The sequence below is a fragment of the Hyperoodon ampullatus genome, assembly GCF_949752795.1.
Source record: "Hyperoodon ampullatus genome assembly, chromosome: 12".
NCBI lineage: Eukaryota > Metazoa > Chordata > Mammalia > Artiodactyla > Ziphiidae > Hyperoodon > Hyperoodon ampullatus.
In genome coordinates this window covers 71,634,832-71,650,021 of record NC_136925.1, presented here as the reverse complement: position 1 = coordinate 71,650,021, position 15,190 = coordinate 71,634,832, and the positions used below count along the sequence as shown (strand labels likewise).

Here is a 15,190-nt window from a genome sequence, read left to right as displayed (position 1 = left end):
TGATTGAATGTGGACATATGTTTTGACTAAATAGTAGATAATATGTTGAAAGAAGCCTGGATTATACCATCAACCTTAACTGGTGTTGAGTTTTGTTCTGCCATGCAGTTAAATTACTGGTGGATAACAAGCTGGGTTTTATTCTTTGTTAGGGTGGGTCAATTTCAGTTAGAACTTTGTTCTAGGGTATGGCTCTTATGCTAAGAACTGATCCTTACTCTTCAAGAGTGGCCTTGCTGGGATATAAACAGAATGAATGAGGTGCTCAGCAAGGTCTCACTACGTCTACTCCCAGCATCGCATGACCTCTGATATCACTGGCCAGCTCTCAGCCTCACAGCAGGTGGTTGTTAAGTAGGCCTACTGAAGTCTTGACCAGCTTGTATGTGGCCCAGCTCTAAGGCAAGGACCTGCATTGAATCTCCACAGGGACTTCTAGGAATCCCCCTTGAAGCAGTTCCTTCTTCTCTAGTGCCCTCCCTCACAAATTCCAGTCACTTTAGAAGCCCAGAACTGCAATTTCTTCCTCCTTAGCTTAATGAGACTGCAACTCCACTTGGGTTCTAATCACTCTGCACTGCAACAGGAAAAGTATTCTCTGGCAGAGAACTGTGTTTCACCTCATGTTTTTTCTCTCTTGAGGGTGACAGTCCTGGACTGCTCAATGCCTGGAAATAAGAGCCTCATGTAGTTTGACTAGTTTTACTGTTGTCTTCTGTGAGACGCTAAGTTCCAAACCCAAGGTCTAAAGTTGAAATTTAGGCTAAATGTTTCTATCTTTCAGTTTTTGTGACTACTTCAGAGGAATATCCTTGTTTTCCGGTCTGTTTAATCAACCTCCTTGGTGGCAGGTCCAGGAGAGGCAGATCCACTTCTGGAGAACCTCTAGTTAGTCCTCCTGGCTTATAAACTGTACTCTGGTTGTAATTGTGTGAGGAAGCAGTTGCAGACTTTATCCAGCATTTTCTGAAGCTCATATTTTTACTCCTCAGGAGTCTCAGAAGCACTTCCCAACACAATTACCTTGTCACCTGATTTCATCACACTGAAAAAGAAACTTCTGCTCGTGCTTTGAAGTTACTCAGCTTCCACTGAGGTTTTCAAACTGAAAACATATGATCTGAATGAGTTCTTGGAAGGCAAATTGCCTGTTTTTCTCTTCTTTATCTGTGTATTCTTCAACTCTTGCCCTGGTACCCAGTATCTTCCTTGCTTTGAAATCCTCTGTCACTAGAAACTATAAAATAGCTCTCTTTTTCTATGCCTTCGTCCACAGCAGAAACAATGGGAATGACAGTAAAGAAGTTTCTTCGGTCTGAAGAAAACTGGAGTCAGAGATGGATCTCGGGAGGCTGTTAACCTGAGTCTTTGCTCTCTCTTCTTATAAACCTGAATGAGAAGATCAAGCTGGCTGGCTGAATAAGCAGTAAAGAGCTGCGTTTGATTGTAAAGAATAATGAAGTTACACTTAATCACAACAATCATGTCTGCAATGGTAGTTTCAACACCAAGGAAAGATGCATGATGTTCAAGAGAAGCAAATCTTAAGGCAAGGGGACTGCTTGGGCCATTATACCATAGACGACAGTTTCGTCACGGTTGATGCTTTTTAGTTCTTTGCAAAGCAAAGTTTCTCAATTATAGAGTTTCTTACTGCTTCTCTGAAATTAAACAGATGCTTTGAAATTTTCCTTTAGCTTTTCTACCCACTGTGTTGCACATCTTATTTTTCTAAGGAAGGTTTTTTAAAGGAAAACAGAACTATGACTTTTATATTAAACAATGTACCAACAATAAAAGGTAAAATGACTTCTTATTATGACAGTATGAAGAAGATGCCAAAAAAGCAAATGGATCTTTGTTTACATCGAGAGCAGTTCAATAGTTAGAATAAAGTGACAATATCACTTTTCTCACCTGCAGAGATCCAATGCAACTCTTTTCATGGGTAATGTCGAAATGTATGCATATTAAATAAAAGCAATCAGAATAAAAAAAAAGACTAAAAATCAGCTTGTAGGATAGAGCAAGCAATCCAAGGGGGAAAGTGGGACCAAGAAGTAGAAACTCTCCTATCACACACTATTTTAATAGTCATTTGAACGAATAATGTCAGTTTCTACCTCCCATCCTAGAATATAAATTCTATGAATTTGGGAACAGAATTTATTTTGCAAATTACTGCACCTATGCATGTGTCTAGCACTTAATGTGTATGTTCAATAAACATGGCAATGAATGAAAATATAAATAAACAAAAACTGTTATTGGAATTTTTAAAAAGAAGTTGAATTTCTTCACGAAATGAAATAGAGAGAAAAAAGAGGACAAATTAAATATAGGCTTATTAATCAAAAGGACAACTTTTGGAAATACAAAACACTTATCCATTACCTAAGATGAAGGAGAAACTTTAAAGAGATAATAATACCTGTCTGGTAAAGATCTGGCTATTACAAGTTCTCTTAATTCTTGAACTCCTAGAGCTTTTGTCTTCATTATTTTTCCTGTCTCTACGTACTTTCCACAAACTCATAAAACTTAACGTCTAGGATATCACCATAATTAAAAACATCTCAAAGCATTTCCCATAGAAGGTATTACATAAGCTTAACATAATAAGTGCTGCATGCTGAATTATTCCCCCCGAATTCATATGTTGAAGCCCTAACCCTTACTAACTCAGAATACGACCTATTTGGAGATAGGACCTTTAAAGAGGCGATTAAGTTGAAATGAGGCCACTAAGTGTGGGTGCTCATCCAATCTGATTGGTACATGTAAGAAGAAGAAATCTGGATACACAGACACACTAGGGGTGCACGTGCCTAGAAGAACAGACTATGTGAGCACACAGAAAGAAGGCAACCATCTGTAAACCAAGGAGAGAGGCCTCAGAAGGAAAAATAAAAACCTGTCAATGCCTTGATCTTGGACTTCTAGCCTCTAGAACTATTCTAGAGAAAGTAAATTTCTATTGCTTAAGCGACCCAGTTTGCAGTATTTTCCTACGGCAACTCTAGCAAACAAATACAATAAGTAATGACAGAAAATAAATTGCCACATCAATAGTTCTGTTCAAACGATAGTTGACGAAAAACTATTTCAGTAACGTAACTTTAATTTGGACTAATTTTCTTTATGTTAGGAAGCAAACAGCAAGTTATTTCTAGAAAGATCACTGCATATCCTTCTAGATTCTATAGAGAGACGCATATACAGTAAGTACTGGTAATAAAACACAAACAGACTTTTGCTGAGCAGATTTTATTATGAAATTTGACAGAAAATACACTAAGAAATAGAATTAGAGTTTGAGTACACAATATGCCATACTCTTCAGACTTCAGTCATCCTGAAAAAGAAAAAAGAATTCACTTAGAGGAATTCCTACTGTATAATGGTTTTAAAGTACCTGTCTGTGAAATTTCATTCTTGACAATTAAGAGTAAGTAATACACTTTTTTCAAAGTGGAAAATATTAAAGTTACCTGTAAAAATGGTACTACTGCACACTTGACTCATCTTCTCTTTCAAGATGAACTTCTGTTCTTTCAGTAGCCACATTGTGGATTAAATGTAAAGATGAACTTCTATAGATGTAGCAGCCACATTTTGGGTTGAATATTGGGGAATATAAACTAGAAATATCAGTACTAATTTGTTTTATAATGAATTAGAATAATTTTAAAACTTAAAATTCTACTTAATTTCATACATACCTTTTCAAATTCATATGGCCAACTCCAAATAAACCTCTGAGAACTTATTTTTCGAGTTGTAAATATAAAAGAATTGGGAAGACAGCACAAGAAGAGACCATACACTATAAGAGCAGGGACATGCTACAGTGTATAGTCAACAGACCGGGATTCGGATCTTGACTAAGTCATGATCATGGGATATTACTTTGTTTTTCTTTTTTTTTTTTTTTTACATCTTTATTGGAGTATAATTGCTTTACAATGGTGTGTTAGTTTCTGCTTTATAACAAAGTGAATCAGTTATACATATACATATGTTCCCATATCTCTTCCCTCTTGCGTCTCCCTCCCTCCCACCCTCCCTATCCCACCCCTCCAGGCGGTCCCAAAGCACGGAGCTCATCTCCCTGTGCTATGCAGCTGCTTCCCACTAGCTATCTACCTTACGTTTGGTAGTGTATATATGTCCATGTCTCTCTCTCGCTTTGTCACAGCTTACCCTTCCCCCTCCCCATATCCTCAAGTCCATTCTCTAGTAGGTCTGTGTCTTTATTCCTGTCTTACCCCTAGGTTCTTCATGACATTTTTTCCCCTTAAATTCCATATATATGTGTTAGCATATGGTATTTGTCTTTCTCTTTTTGACTTACTTCACTCTGTATGACAGACTCTAGGTCTATCCACCTCATTACAAATAGCTCAATTTCGTTTCTTTTTGGATAGGCTCAAATTCTTTTCTTGAAAAATAAAGGGGCTTGAGCTGCTTTAAAACTGTAGGATTTAATAAGTTAGTGATTTAGCATATAATAGTTCAGAACAGATTTAAGTCTGTTAGAATGCTTTAATATAAAAAAGGAATCATTGGGACTCATGTATAGGAGAACTCATGAAAACAGCACTTGGACATTATCTTCATTTAAGTAGACTTCAAAAATTACTTCAGTTTTTGCTAAGAAAGAAAATTAATTATTCCCCAAGTAACTGTTAATTCAGAATTTTGAGACATGAAAAGGGCCCTGGAGGTATTATCTTTCCTATATTAATAAATATCATATGACAAATATCTAGTATAATATCTAGAACTTAGGAGGTGTTCATTAAATAGAGCTACTGGGGTGGGATGAATTGGGAGATTGGGATTGACATATATACACTACTATGTATAAAACAGATAACTAATGAGAACCTGCTGTATAGCACAGGGAACTCTACTTAACGCTCTCTGATGACCTAAATGGGAAGGAAATCCAGAAAAGAGGGGATACATATATACGTATGGCTGATTCGCTTCGCTGTGCAGCAGAAGCTAGCACAGCACTGTAAAGTAACTACACCCCAATTATTCTGTTTGTTTTGGCACAGCACTAATTAAGTCACCATACTTTTGAATCTTTATTCTTTCATCTCCAGTATTATTTCCCCCTCACAGTTTCATGTAATCAATTTGATAATCATTCCTTCTATATGAAAATTAGTAATAAAATGGGGCATGGGCAGGGTTGTAGACTATAGAATCCAGCTAGAAATCTACTTTCAGACTGAAATAGACTCATAATGAAATAGGATGATCTTTAGAGAAGTTTAATTGTGTAATTTCAAGATCTACCAAACAATGCTAACATCTGGACCATATTTTATTCATAAGTATATCATGAAAAATTTGTTTAATACTTTAACAAAGATACATATTTTAGGACTATTTTTATATAAACTTAGAATAATGAAAAGCTTTATATATTTCTGAAACATATTTATAACATATATATATAAAATATATATATTTATAAAATATAAATAATGAATAAAAAATTGATAAGCAGTCTTATTTTCGAAATGATTTACAGAAATTGCTAACTAACTACAGGAAAGTTATTGATTTTGGAAATGTTGGCCATTAAGATTTTACCAACAAAAATTATTCATAAGGTATGAACAGGCAAAACAAATCACTATATGTGTATTACATGCATAGGGATGCTGCAGTTGCATTATACTATGCTATATTTTTACTGTTAAATTCACAAGGCTAAAGTTATGTCTTTTTAGGCTGCTATTCTTATGCACGAACAATGAAGTCATTGTCAGTATCGTTTACCTGAGCTAGCTGTCGTCAGGAAACAAACAGTGAAGCCAGGCTTTGGGTAGATGGGTTCGGGAACCCTACTGCCCACTCTAGTTACTTTCACTTGAGTCTGCTCTTTGAGGAAGGTAGACTTCCAGGCACTGTATATTATATTTGCGTGATGGGTACATGATGGCCCCCATAACCTAGTGCTTGGACAGAATTTAACATGAGCCACCTTTTTTCCAGGTTACCATGTAGATAGAACAGGGTCAGAGCCAGATTATCTAGTTTCAAATCACACAGCAGATTTGTGTTTGAATCCTTACAGCCTTCAGTAAATCTTCTTAAGAGGTAATACAGGATATTGTTGAAGAGGACAAACAGTGGAGTTGGACAAGCTCACTATAAATCATGGCTCCGACATTTGCTAGCTGTGTAACCAACAGATACTCTACATACTCTTTAACTCTTAGTGTCCTCATCTGTGAAACAGGGAAATAACAGTAAGTAGCTAACTGAGGTTACTGAGTGGATTAAATAACAAAAAAATATTTATAAATGGTTGCTACAGTGTGCTAGGAAAATTGTAATTGTTAAGTATATTTTTTAAAAAAATTGTTACCGTTTCAGCTATTTCAGCTGTACTGTCAGGCAGCAAAAAACAGTTGATTTTTCCACGGTTGGGTCAGATTGTTAAAGTGAGAATGACCTCCTGTACACCCCCTGGCCCCGTCCTCTCCGATATGACACAAGCAGCAGTTACTTTCAAAGTGTAATTGAAACTTAGGGACAAAACTTCAGAGCCAATACATTCTGTCAGCCTTCCACATAAGGTCGTTCTTTCACCAGTGACGATCTTGGAGGTTCGAGGCTTAATTCTTATGCCTTCCCTTATTAGGCCACAGCATAACTGCCTAAGCTAAAGCAATAAATGTCTGTAGATTGAGGAAGAACAAGGTGATAATTTTATGAGGTTCAGGATCCTTTAGAGCAAGTATGGGATTGGACGATAGGGAACATAGTGAGGTCAGAACGCTCAAGGAGTCGTAGCACATTTGATACTATTAAGATTTAAGTACTGATAGAAAAAAAGAGAAGTCTTTAGGAGATGTTATGAATTTTTTCCCAATGTTTCATTGACATTTTATATGTTTTTCAGTAGCATATTTTATGCTAAGTCTTATTATGAAACCAGACACTAATGTAGGGGGATAAACTGTGTTTTTTTTTGTTTTTTGTTTTAAACTGAAAAAACTTTACAATCTAAAATGGCATAGTCTCCATCTGAATGAAGAAAAAATTGAGAAGTAAGCTTGCCTTCTATATACCTTGGGATATATGTTGGAATTAAAAAACTACCAGTAATAAAGTAAGTCAGTCACAGGGATGTAATGTATAGCACAGGGAATACAGTCACAAATACTATAACTTTGTATGGTAGGTAATGTATAAAAATACTGAATCACTATGTTGTACACCTGAACCTATTATAATATTGTAAGTCAATTATACTTCAAAAAAAATACTGAAAGATTCCAACTGAAAACAATTAAAATTATATATAAAATAGGAGATATAACAGTGGTTTCTGGAGATGAAAAATAATTATTTATAACTGTATAGCTAACATAAATTTGAAAAGTTGAATAAAGTTAATGTTTCCCAAAAAATATAACTACAGAAAGTGGCATGACAAAAAAACTTTCTGATAACATTCTTGCTTTCTTTTTTATGTTACCAAAGAACTATCCTTCCAATAATGTTCTCAATCCTAAGAAATTTATTAAAGTCTTTCAAATAATCACACCCAGATATTCTATGTTACATATTCTATTCATAACACAGAAAAAAAGGAAAGTGAGTCAAAACATTTAACAAAGCAAACATAACCCCAGGATTGAAAATCAAACAGATAAATTATTTGAAAAATTTAATTATGTACAAAGTAACTTTCATGCAAGGTAAAATTCCTAGGTAATTAAATTCTACAAGTTCTTTGATAAATTATAGGTAGAAAAGTCCCTTCTAACTTTTTACATTACATGACAGTAAAAGAACCTCTAAAGTACTATTAAGATAGTATATACTAAAAAGGAAATTGGTTGAAAAAGAATTATGCAGTAGTGCTCGTAGATAATGAAAGTGATTTAAATGTTACCAAATGATTCACTAAGGTACCACAAATACAAAGAGATAAATAATCGATACTCCATAAATGAAGAGCCCTTTGCCCAAGAATAAACCACATTATTCAAAAAATGACCAGAGGTGCTAAAATTCTGCCAATGTTAATATGACTAAACAGGGTTCAATTTACAACATGCAAACAATATGGATGCTACTTCTAAGAATTTTAGAAATTTACCACATATTAAACTTTATCAGTTGAAAAGATGTAAATCTATTCCAGTTGCCTAGAAATTCATCTAATTTAATACAATTCAATGAATATATGGTGGGAGTTTCAGGGGAAATAAGTAATATGTTAACAGTGTAATAAAATTTTTGGATTTACATCAAAGATTAAATGTATTCTCTTTTAGTAAAATGGTGTTTCTCAGGCTTGTAAAAATCTTCAGACAAAATTCAAATTTTTATGACTAAAAAACCCTAGTTTAATTATGTCCCTAAAGTTTAATTATATATTTTATCCCCCAGTTTGAAACTTTGAAAACCTTGGGCTGAGTAATTAATTTCAAAGTATCACTCAGTTTTACTTGGGGGGAAGGAGTTGTAGAAAATTCCCATTTAACCCAAGGGTAGTACAGATTATGGACTAGAAGTCAATATTTTAAAGAACCACTTCCTTGAAATCTGGAGTCTGGATAATGTGAGGATAGAAGACAGGTAGGCAAAAATACAAATAAAACTATAAAGAAAAAAATGTCAAAACTTTGAAGTATAAAACTGCTATGTATGGCATAAATTGAACCCTGCTTTATTTTAAAATAAAGCAAAAATAAAAATTAATAGAACAATTCACACTGTTAAGTCAGAGGAAGAACTGCAACCCCAGTTTAACTGATTTTTAATAATTATTGCCCCAATGAGTTTAGAAGAAACACAGCCCAGGAGATGATTGTTTAGCATAGGAATAACAAATTAATATATACAAAATGCAATGCATTAGATAATTTTCTGGTATTGAGTTAGCATTGCAAATAGCAAGGATTAGAAACAAAATAGAAATGTCTCTTTCCTACCTATATCACTGGCTACCATCTTGGAAAACTTTCTGCTTTTGATCTTCACTGAAAATAATATTTTGATACAAAATGTCAAAATCTATTCAAAGTAAACTATATGAATTAAATGTAATTAAAAGAAAATACTGTAAAATAAAGATACTATACCCTTTTCTATAAAATTATTCACTTTTTGTTGATCATCTGAATTGTGTGGTGATGAAGAACCTACACAAATGAAGACAATGGAAGGAACAGGCACATAGTCAGTCACAAACACTGAGCTGTCACAGGGAAAAGTACAAATCTGGTAACCCCTAAAACAAGTTCCCATACTACTGGCCAGAAGAAAATATCATGTATATAGTTAATAATAATTCTTATAATATTACAGTAAGAACAGCAATCCGTAGTGCATTATCTTTCATTGACCAATCTCTAGTATATATAAATATTAACCCTAATGTATAATAATTTTTCCGTCAGTTACAACCATTTGGCAAAATCTTGGTATATATTATAAGTTAGAGAACAGATAAAGAAAAATATAAGGAGTTATCTGTTTCTGAAAGAAAATGTAAAAATTCTTGAAATTAGTTAACCAAATAAGGTTTATCTAGTAGCACTTAGAGTCCTGTATAAGTACTATACTGGTAAAGTTTATTTTAGAGTTAGCTTTCTAGATACAAACTTTAAAATCATATATAAATTCTACTAGTACCATAGAGGTCTTTAAAATACTGAGGATGATATTTATAATTTTAGATATGTTCAAATATTTACTTAAATTTAATGAGGTAAGAAATATTTTATTTCAACTGTGACTTTCAATGTTTATCTAATATTTTTATAATTAAGATTTTAGTCCTTTTTCCTTAAAAAGATGTTCCTAATTTTCATTGTATTTCTTTAATTTCTAACACAAACTTTTTATTATAAAGGGAATCCTAAGTAGTATTCTAGTTGACTTTATTATTAGAGTCAAACTACCTATCTTTATAACACATTTCAAATGATATCTCACCCAATAAAATTTTCACCATCTCTCCAGGTAAAAATCACCTCCCCTTCTTTGAATTCCTGTAAAAGTTCACCTGTTACTTCTCTTATGATGTTAATCACTTAATGCCTTATATTTTAAGTTTACATACACCTGACCTTTCCCACTGAACTGAATTGAGAAGCTGGGACCCTATGTGATTGATATTTGCATCTCTTTTGGACTCAGTGGAGTGTTCTTCATGTAGGAATCTCTAAGTAAACATTTGCTGAACGAATAAAGCTTTTCTGCTAGAAGTGACTATCTAGAACATAACTGGAAGTAAATAAAATGATTTTTCTATGCTGTTTCTTTTTTATCCCAGTGAAACTGCTGAGCCTTCATAAATAAGGTCAAAATTTGACCTTCCCCCACAAAATCGTACTTTCTTTCTGTGGCCAGGTGGAAAACATCCTTGAAGTATCTTCTCAGACCAAGTAAAGCCTGTCAACATTGGCAGGATCCAATTACTTCTAAAACAGTCTTATAAAAATTGACCTTTTAAAACTATGTTATTTTTGCTAAATAGCATTTATAGATCCTCATAAATCCTACATCAAAAAATATCACATAAGTAACACTGAGCTCAGCAACATTTTCAGGAATAGAAATAGGGTACACTCCTTTTTCACATAATATAATTCAGATTTAAAGAAGATAATGGTTATGAGAAGATGTTACATATGCTTTAAAATATTATTCATCTCTGATACTACATAACCACATGGATGTACAAATATTTATTAACACTTGTTTTATTTGATATATTTCATATCAGACTAATAGCAAGGTAGCATATCTGAACACGAATATAAAATTATGAAAATGTCCCGTATTTCTAACATAAAAATAGGCAACATAATCCATAAATGTGAATAAAAGAAGCAGATATATTTTTTCCCGAACTGAAAATGCCTACTACCAGTTGTCATAACTTCTGTGACAGCTCATGAAAAGGTTCCAAAAATGTTTTTAGCATTTCCTACTTTAATATATTTTTAAATTTAGATTAAATAAACACAGAAAATACATACAGCTTTTGTCTTTTTCTAGGGTACACAGAAACTCCTGAGGGCACCATCTCATGGTACGTAGCCTTGGGTTTTCTTCAATTTGAAATGTATATATACATACACATACATACATACATACACACACACACACGCACACATAAATTTTGGATGCGGCACTAAAATATATCCCAACATTAGAGAAGTGCTCAGTGAAGCAATCTGAGTTCTTTGAAATAAAGATCAAATGAAGATGGCAGAAATAATTTTCTATGTTAATTCAGGATGGCAGAATTAATTTTCTATTTCAGAGAGACTGTTGGTTTATTTAAAGATAAATGGAAAGGGAAAACTATATTCATAACTTGGATTTTCTCAGGATGATTTTTTTTTTTTTTTTTTTTTTTTTGCAGTATGCGGGCCTCTCACTGTTGTGGCCTCTCCCATTGAGGAGCACAGGCTCCGGACGCGCAGGCTCAGCGGCCCTGGCTCACGGGCCTAGCCGCTCCGCGGCATGTGGGATCTTCCCAAACCGGGGCACGAACCCGCATCCCCTGCATCGGCAGGCGGACTCTCGACCACTGCGCCACCAGGGAAGCCCTCAGGATGATTTTTGAATAGAGCTTTGATATTAGTTGGCTAAACTGTTCAGATCACAAATCTTGATTACGGGCTTTAAAAGCTTTTCAGAAAAGTTTCTCTTCAATTATACGTATTATTTCAAATGAACATATTGGTTTTGATAAAGGGCATATGGCTACTTTTCATTTTTATAATAGAGGTCCTCTTCTTAGTATTTATTAGGAATTCAGTTCAACTCCCAACCCAGTTTTTATACATTTCTTCTCTCATACACACAAACGTTGTTTTCTAATAACTATTTCCAGAGCTTTATTTTAGTTTCTATGGTAGTTCTTAGTACTTATGCATGACGGACATCCATCTCCTGGTATATGAAACATGTTTTAGGTACAACTATTGTCTACCAAAGTGTGGTCTGTTTTTTGTAAAAGCAGTCTTTTCTGATATGCATGAATGAATACAACTCTTCACTCTTTCAGAGCATAATCAAAGACTAACCTAAATAAACTAAGAGGTTATATCTAAAGATGAGAATTTGTGATTTATCAATGATTTCTGAGGTCACAATTTTTACTTTGCATTTCAAACTCACCTAAAAGGATGCCTGGTGTCATACATATTTCTGCACGTTAAAACTATATTTTCTTTTCATGTGAACCAAAGAGCACAGTATATTTGAAAACGTTGAATGATGTCTGAGTTTCTCTGGTACAAGAGAGAACCTGGAGGGTTTTTACCAGTATGCATTTTTTATACTTACCTATTGAATAGTTATACTGAAGTGTACTTACATATTTATCTATAATTACCTCTTGTTGGGTTATTCCAAATTGCTAGAAATATACACCTATTGAAATTCTGACTTAGGGTGAAAAGGAGTATTAATTTATTTGGGCTGAATCTTGTTAAAACACATTTGATAGTCATTTAATATATTGAAAGACAATATATCAAATGTCCAAGTTATCAAATGTGGCTTATAGTCTTAACATATTGACAAGTGCATTCATATGGCCTTTAGAGAAGGTGAGAACATCAGAACAGTACTGTATATGGTTGGAGGAAGAACAGTAATAATTAAGAGATATTATAATTCTAAATCATATTCAGAAATAACTCTAGTCCTGTGAGATGGGAAGTACGTATTGCTCCATATTATTCATTCAATGTTATTCTACCAACGTTCAGCCTTAATATTAGGTGCTAATGATATGAGTGATTCCTGTATTCCATATGTTTTATTGGTGTAATGAGTGTACTTAAATATGAAATTTGAATATTAAGAAAACCAGAAGGTGCATATATTTTAAGAAAAGAAATGATTAACCTGAGCAATATCAGGAAAATGCAATTTTAAAAAGAAAACCTCACAAAAGTTCTATTGGTCCTAGATCTAACAGAATGGTAAACTGAAATATGAGGGAGTAAAGTAAAATGCACCTCTCAATTTTTCCCATTCTTAAAATTATTTCTGATGTAGAACTACCTACACAAGGATCAAAATCTGTCTAAGAACAGTGTTACTTTATGTTAAGAACAATCTTTCCAGTAGAAAGCTGATGAAAATTCCCAGCCAGAATGATTTAATAAATACATCAGTTAAAATTATGAAGTTAACCTTATTAAATTTTAGCAAAGTTTCAATCCACTAAAAAAATAGTGAATTCAGGATCCTCTTAATTGTAAGGAGACCCAAAAAGTAATGTTATTCTGAAATATTAATATATACATAGGTTACATATGACTAATATACGGATAAGAAAGGACAAATGCTTTAATACAGCTATAAAATTGTATCTCATATTACTTTGATCAAAAACAAAAACAAATGTAACTAGTCTACAATTATTCTAACTGTCCACAGTCACCATTAGATAATAAGTGTTAAAAATCTTTCATAACATTTAGGTGAACATTATTCATGGATTAGAGCACTATTCTACCAGATGACTCCAGGCATGCTGAGAGCAAAGACAAAACTGCAGATGATGAAACCTTCGATCCAATGGTAAGAAGTAAAATACATTTTCCCAAAAAAGTGTAAATATTAGAAAGCTAGGTAAACAGTTACACGACTCTTAACAGGTAATAGCTGTAGATTTTTATCTAATGCATTTCTTTCACTTAATGAGAATGCAAAGAATACAGTTATGATTTTAAGAATAAATATGTGGCACAAAAGTTCCCTGTAGGTGTGTTTTAAACGCTTATCTATAAAAATTTGACAAGCTGTATCTTTTGTAGAATTATAATTATTAATAAAATAAAAAGCAAATTACCAGAAGTTGGAGATTTGCAGCGATCTTCTGGGACTACAGTCCCTTCACTAATATCGCACAGACCTGCTAAAAAACAAAAACAAAACCAAATCATACCACAAGTTTATGTAAGTGCAGTTTTACCTCCTATTAAAAAAAAAAAAAAACCCAGCAGGCTAGCAGACTACACTGGCATTGATACTATGCTCATTAGTTTTGAAATCAGAATATAGGAGTATTCTGATATTAAAACACCTCAAACTAACACAGCAGTCATCAGTTAAACAAATAAGAAACAATTTCCAAAAGAGATAATTTGCTATTTTTCAGGGACATTAGATATAACACAGGATTTTGTTTAAAGTCGGCAATTTGAGGGCATATGACATACTTCTTATTGGATTTCACTTGAAGGAGAATAAATACTTGGTAATAAATTTGGTGATTTTTACATCATAAGGACTCTCAACTCAAACCTCAAAGTGGTTTCCCCTAAGTATATCTCAAGTACCTCCCTTAAATATCAGTGAATAATAATTAAAAAAATATTGTGTACTTCCAAGTTTGAAATATTTAAAATACAAGAATACCTTGTTTTACCGCACTTTTCACTTTGCTTGTATTGCATTTTTTTTTACAAATTGAAGGCTGTGCACTGAGAAAGCCTACAAGCACCATTGTTTTCAACAGCGTTTGCTCACTTCGTGTCTCTATGTCACATCTCAGTAATTCTCATAATAATAATAAAAAAGTCTGAAATATTACATTTGTTATGGTGATCTGTGATCGGTGATCTTTGATGTTACTATTTTAATTGTTTTGGGGCACCATGAACCACGCTCATGGTTCATGAGCAACTCAGCAAACTCAGTTGACAAATGTGTGTGTTCTGACTGCTCCACTGAGCCGCCCTTCCCCCATTCCTCTCCCTCTCCTCAGGCCTCCCTATTCCCTGAGACACAATATTGAAAGTACATCAGTTAATAACCCTACAGTGACCTCTAAGTGTTCAAGTGAAAGGAAGAGTCAGTCAGTCGCTCTCCTTTCTCTTTAAATCCAAAATGAGAAATAATTAAGCTTGGTGAGGAAGGCATGTCAAAAGCCCAGACAGGCTCAAAGCTAGGCCTCTTGAGCCAAATAGTTAGCCAAGTTGTGACTGTAAAGGAAAAGTTCTTGAAGGAAGTTAGAAGTGCTACGCCAGTGAACACATGCATGATAAAGTGAAACAGCCTTAATGTTGATATGGAGAAAGTTTCAGTGGTTTGGATAGAAGATCAAATCAGCCACCACATTCCCTTAATCCAAAACCTAATCCAGAGGAAGGCCCTAACTCTCTTCAATTCTATG

General features: G+C 33.8%; 1 protein-coding gene across 5 annotated transcripts in view; it reads right to left on the bottom strand.

Annotated features, from left to right (window-relative positions):
• STXBP5 (syntaxin binding protein 5) overlaps positions 1-15,190 on the bottom strand; it is a gene marked incomplete at its 5' end in the record, with an annotated part of 160,535 nt that overhangs the window by 34,595 nt on the left and 110,750 nt on the right. For 3 of the 5 annotated variants that reach the window (XM_079716847.1, XM_079716850.1, XM_079716851.1), the window contains one exon: positions 13,865-13,930. In XM_079716847.1, coding sequence (XP_079572973.1) covers positions 13,865-13,930 — 66 coding nt within the window. Of the gene's footprint in view, positions 1-8,972; positions 9,021-9,122; positions 9,183-13,864; positions 13,931-15,190 lie in introns of all 5 variants that reach the window. The other 2 variants (XM_079716848.1, XM_079716849.1) reach the window with 2 other exon arrangements.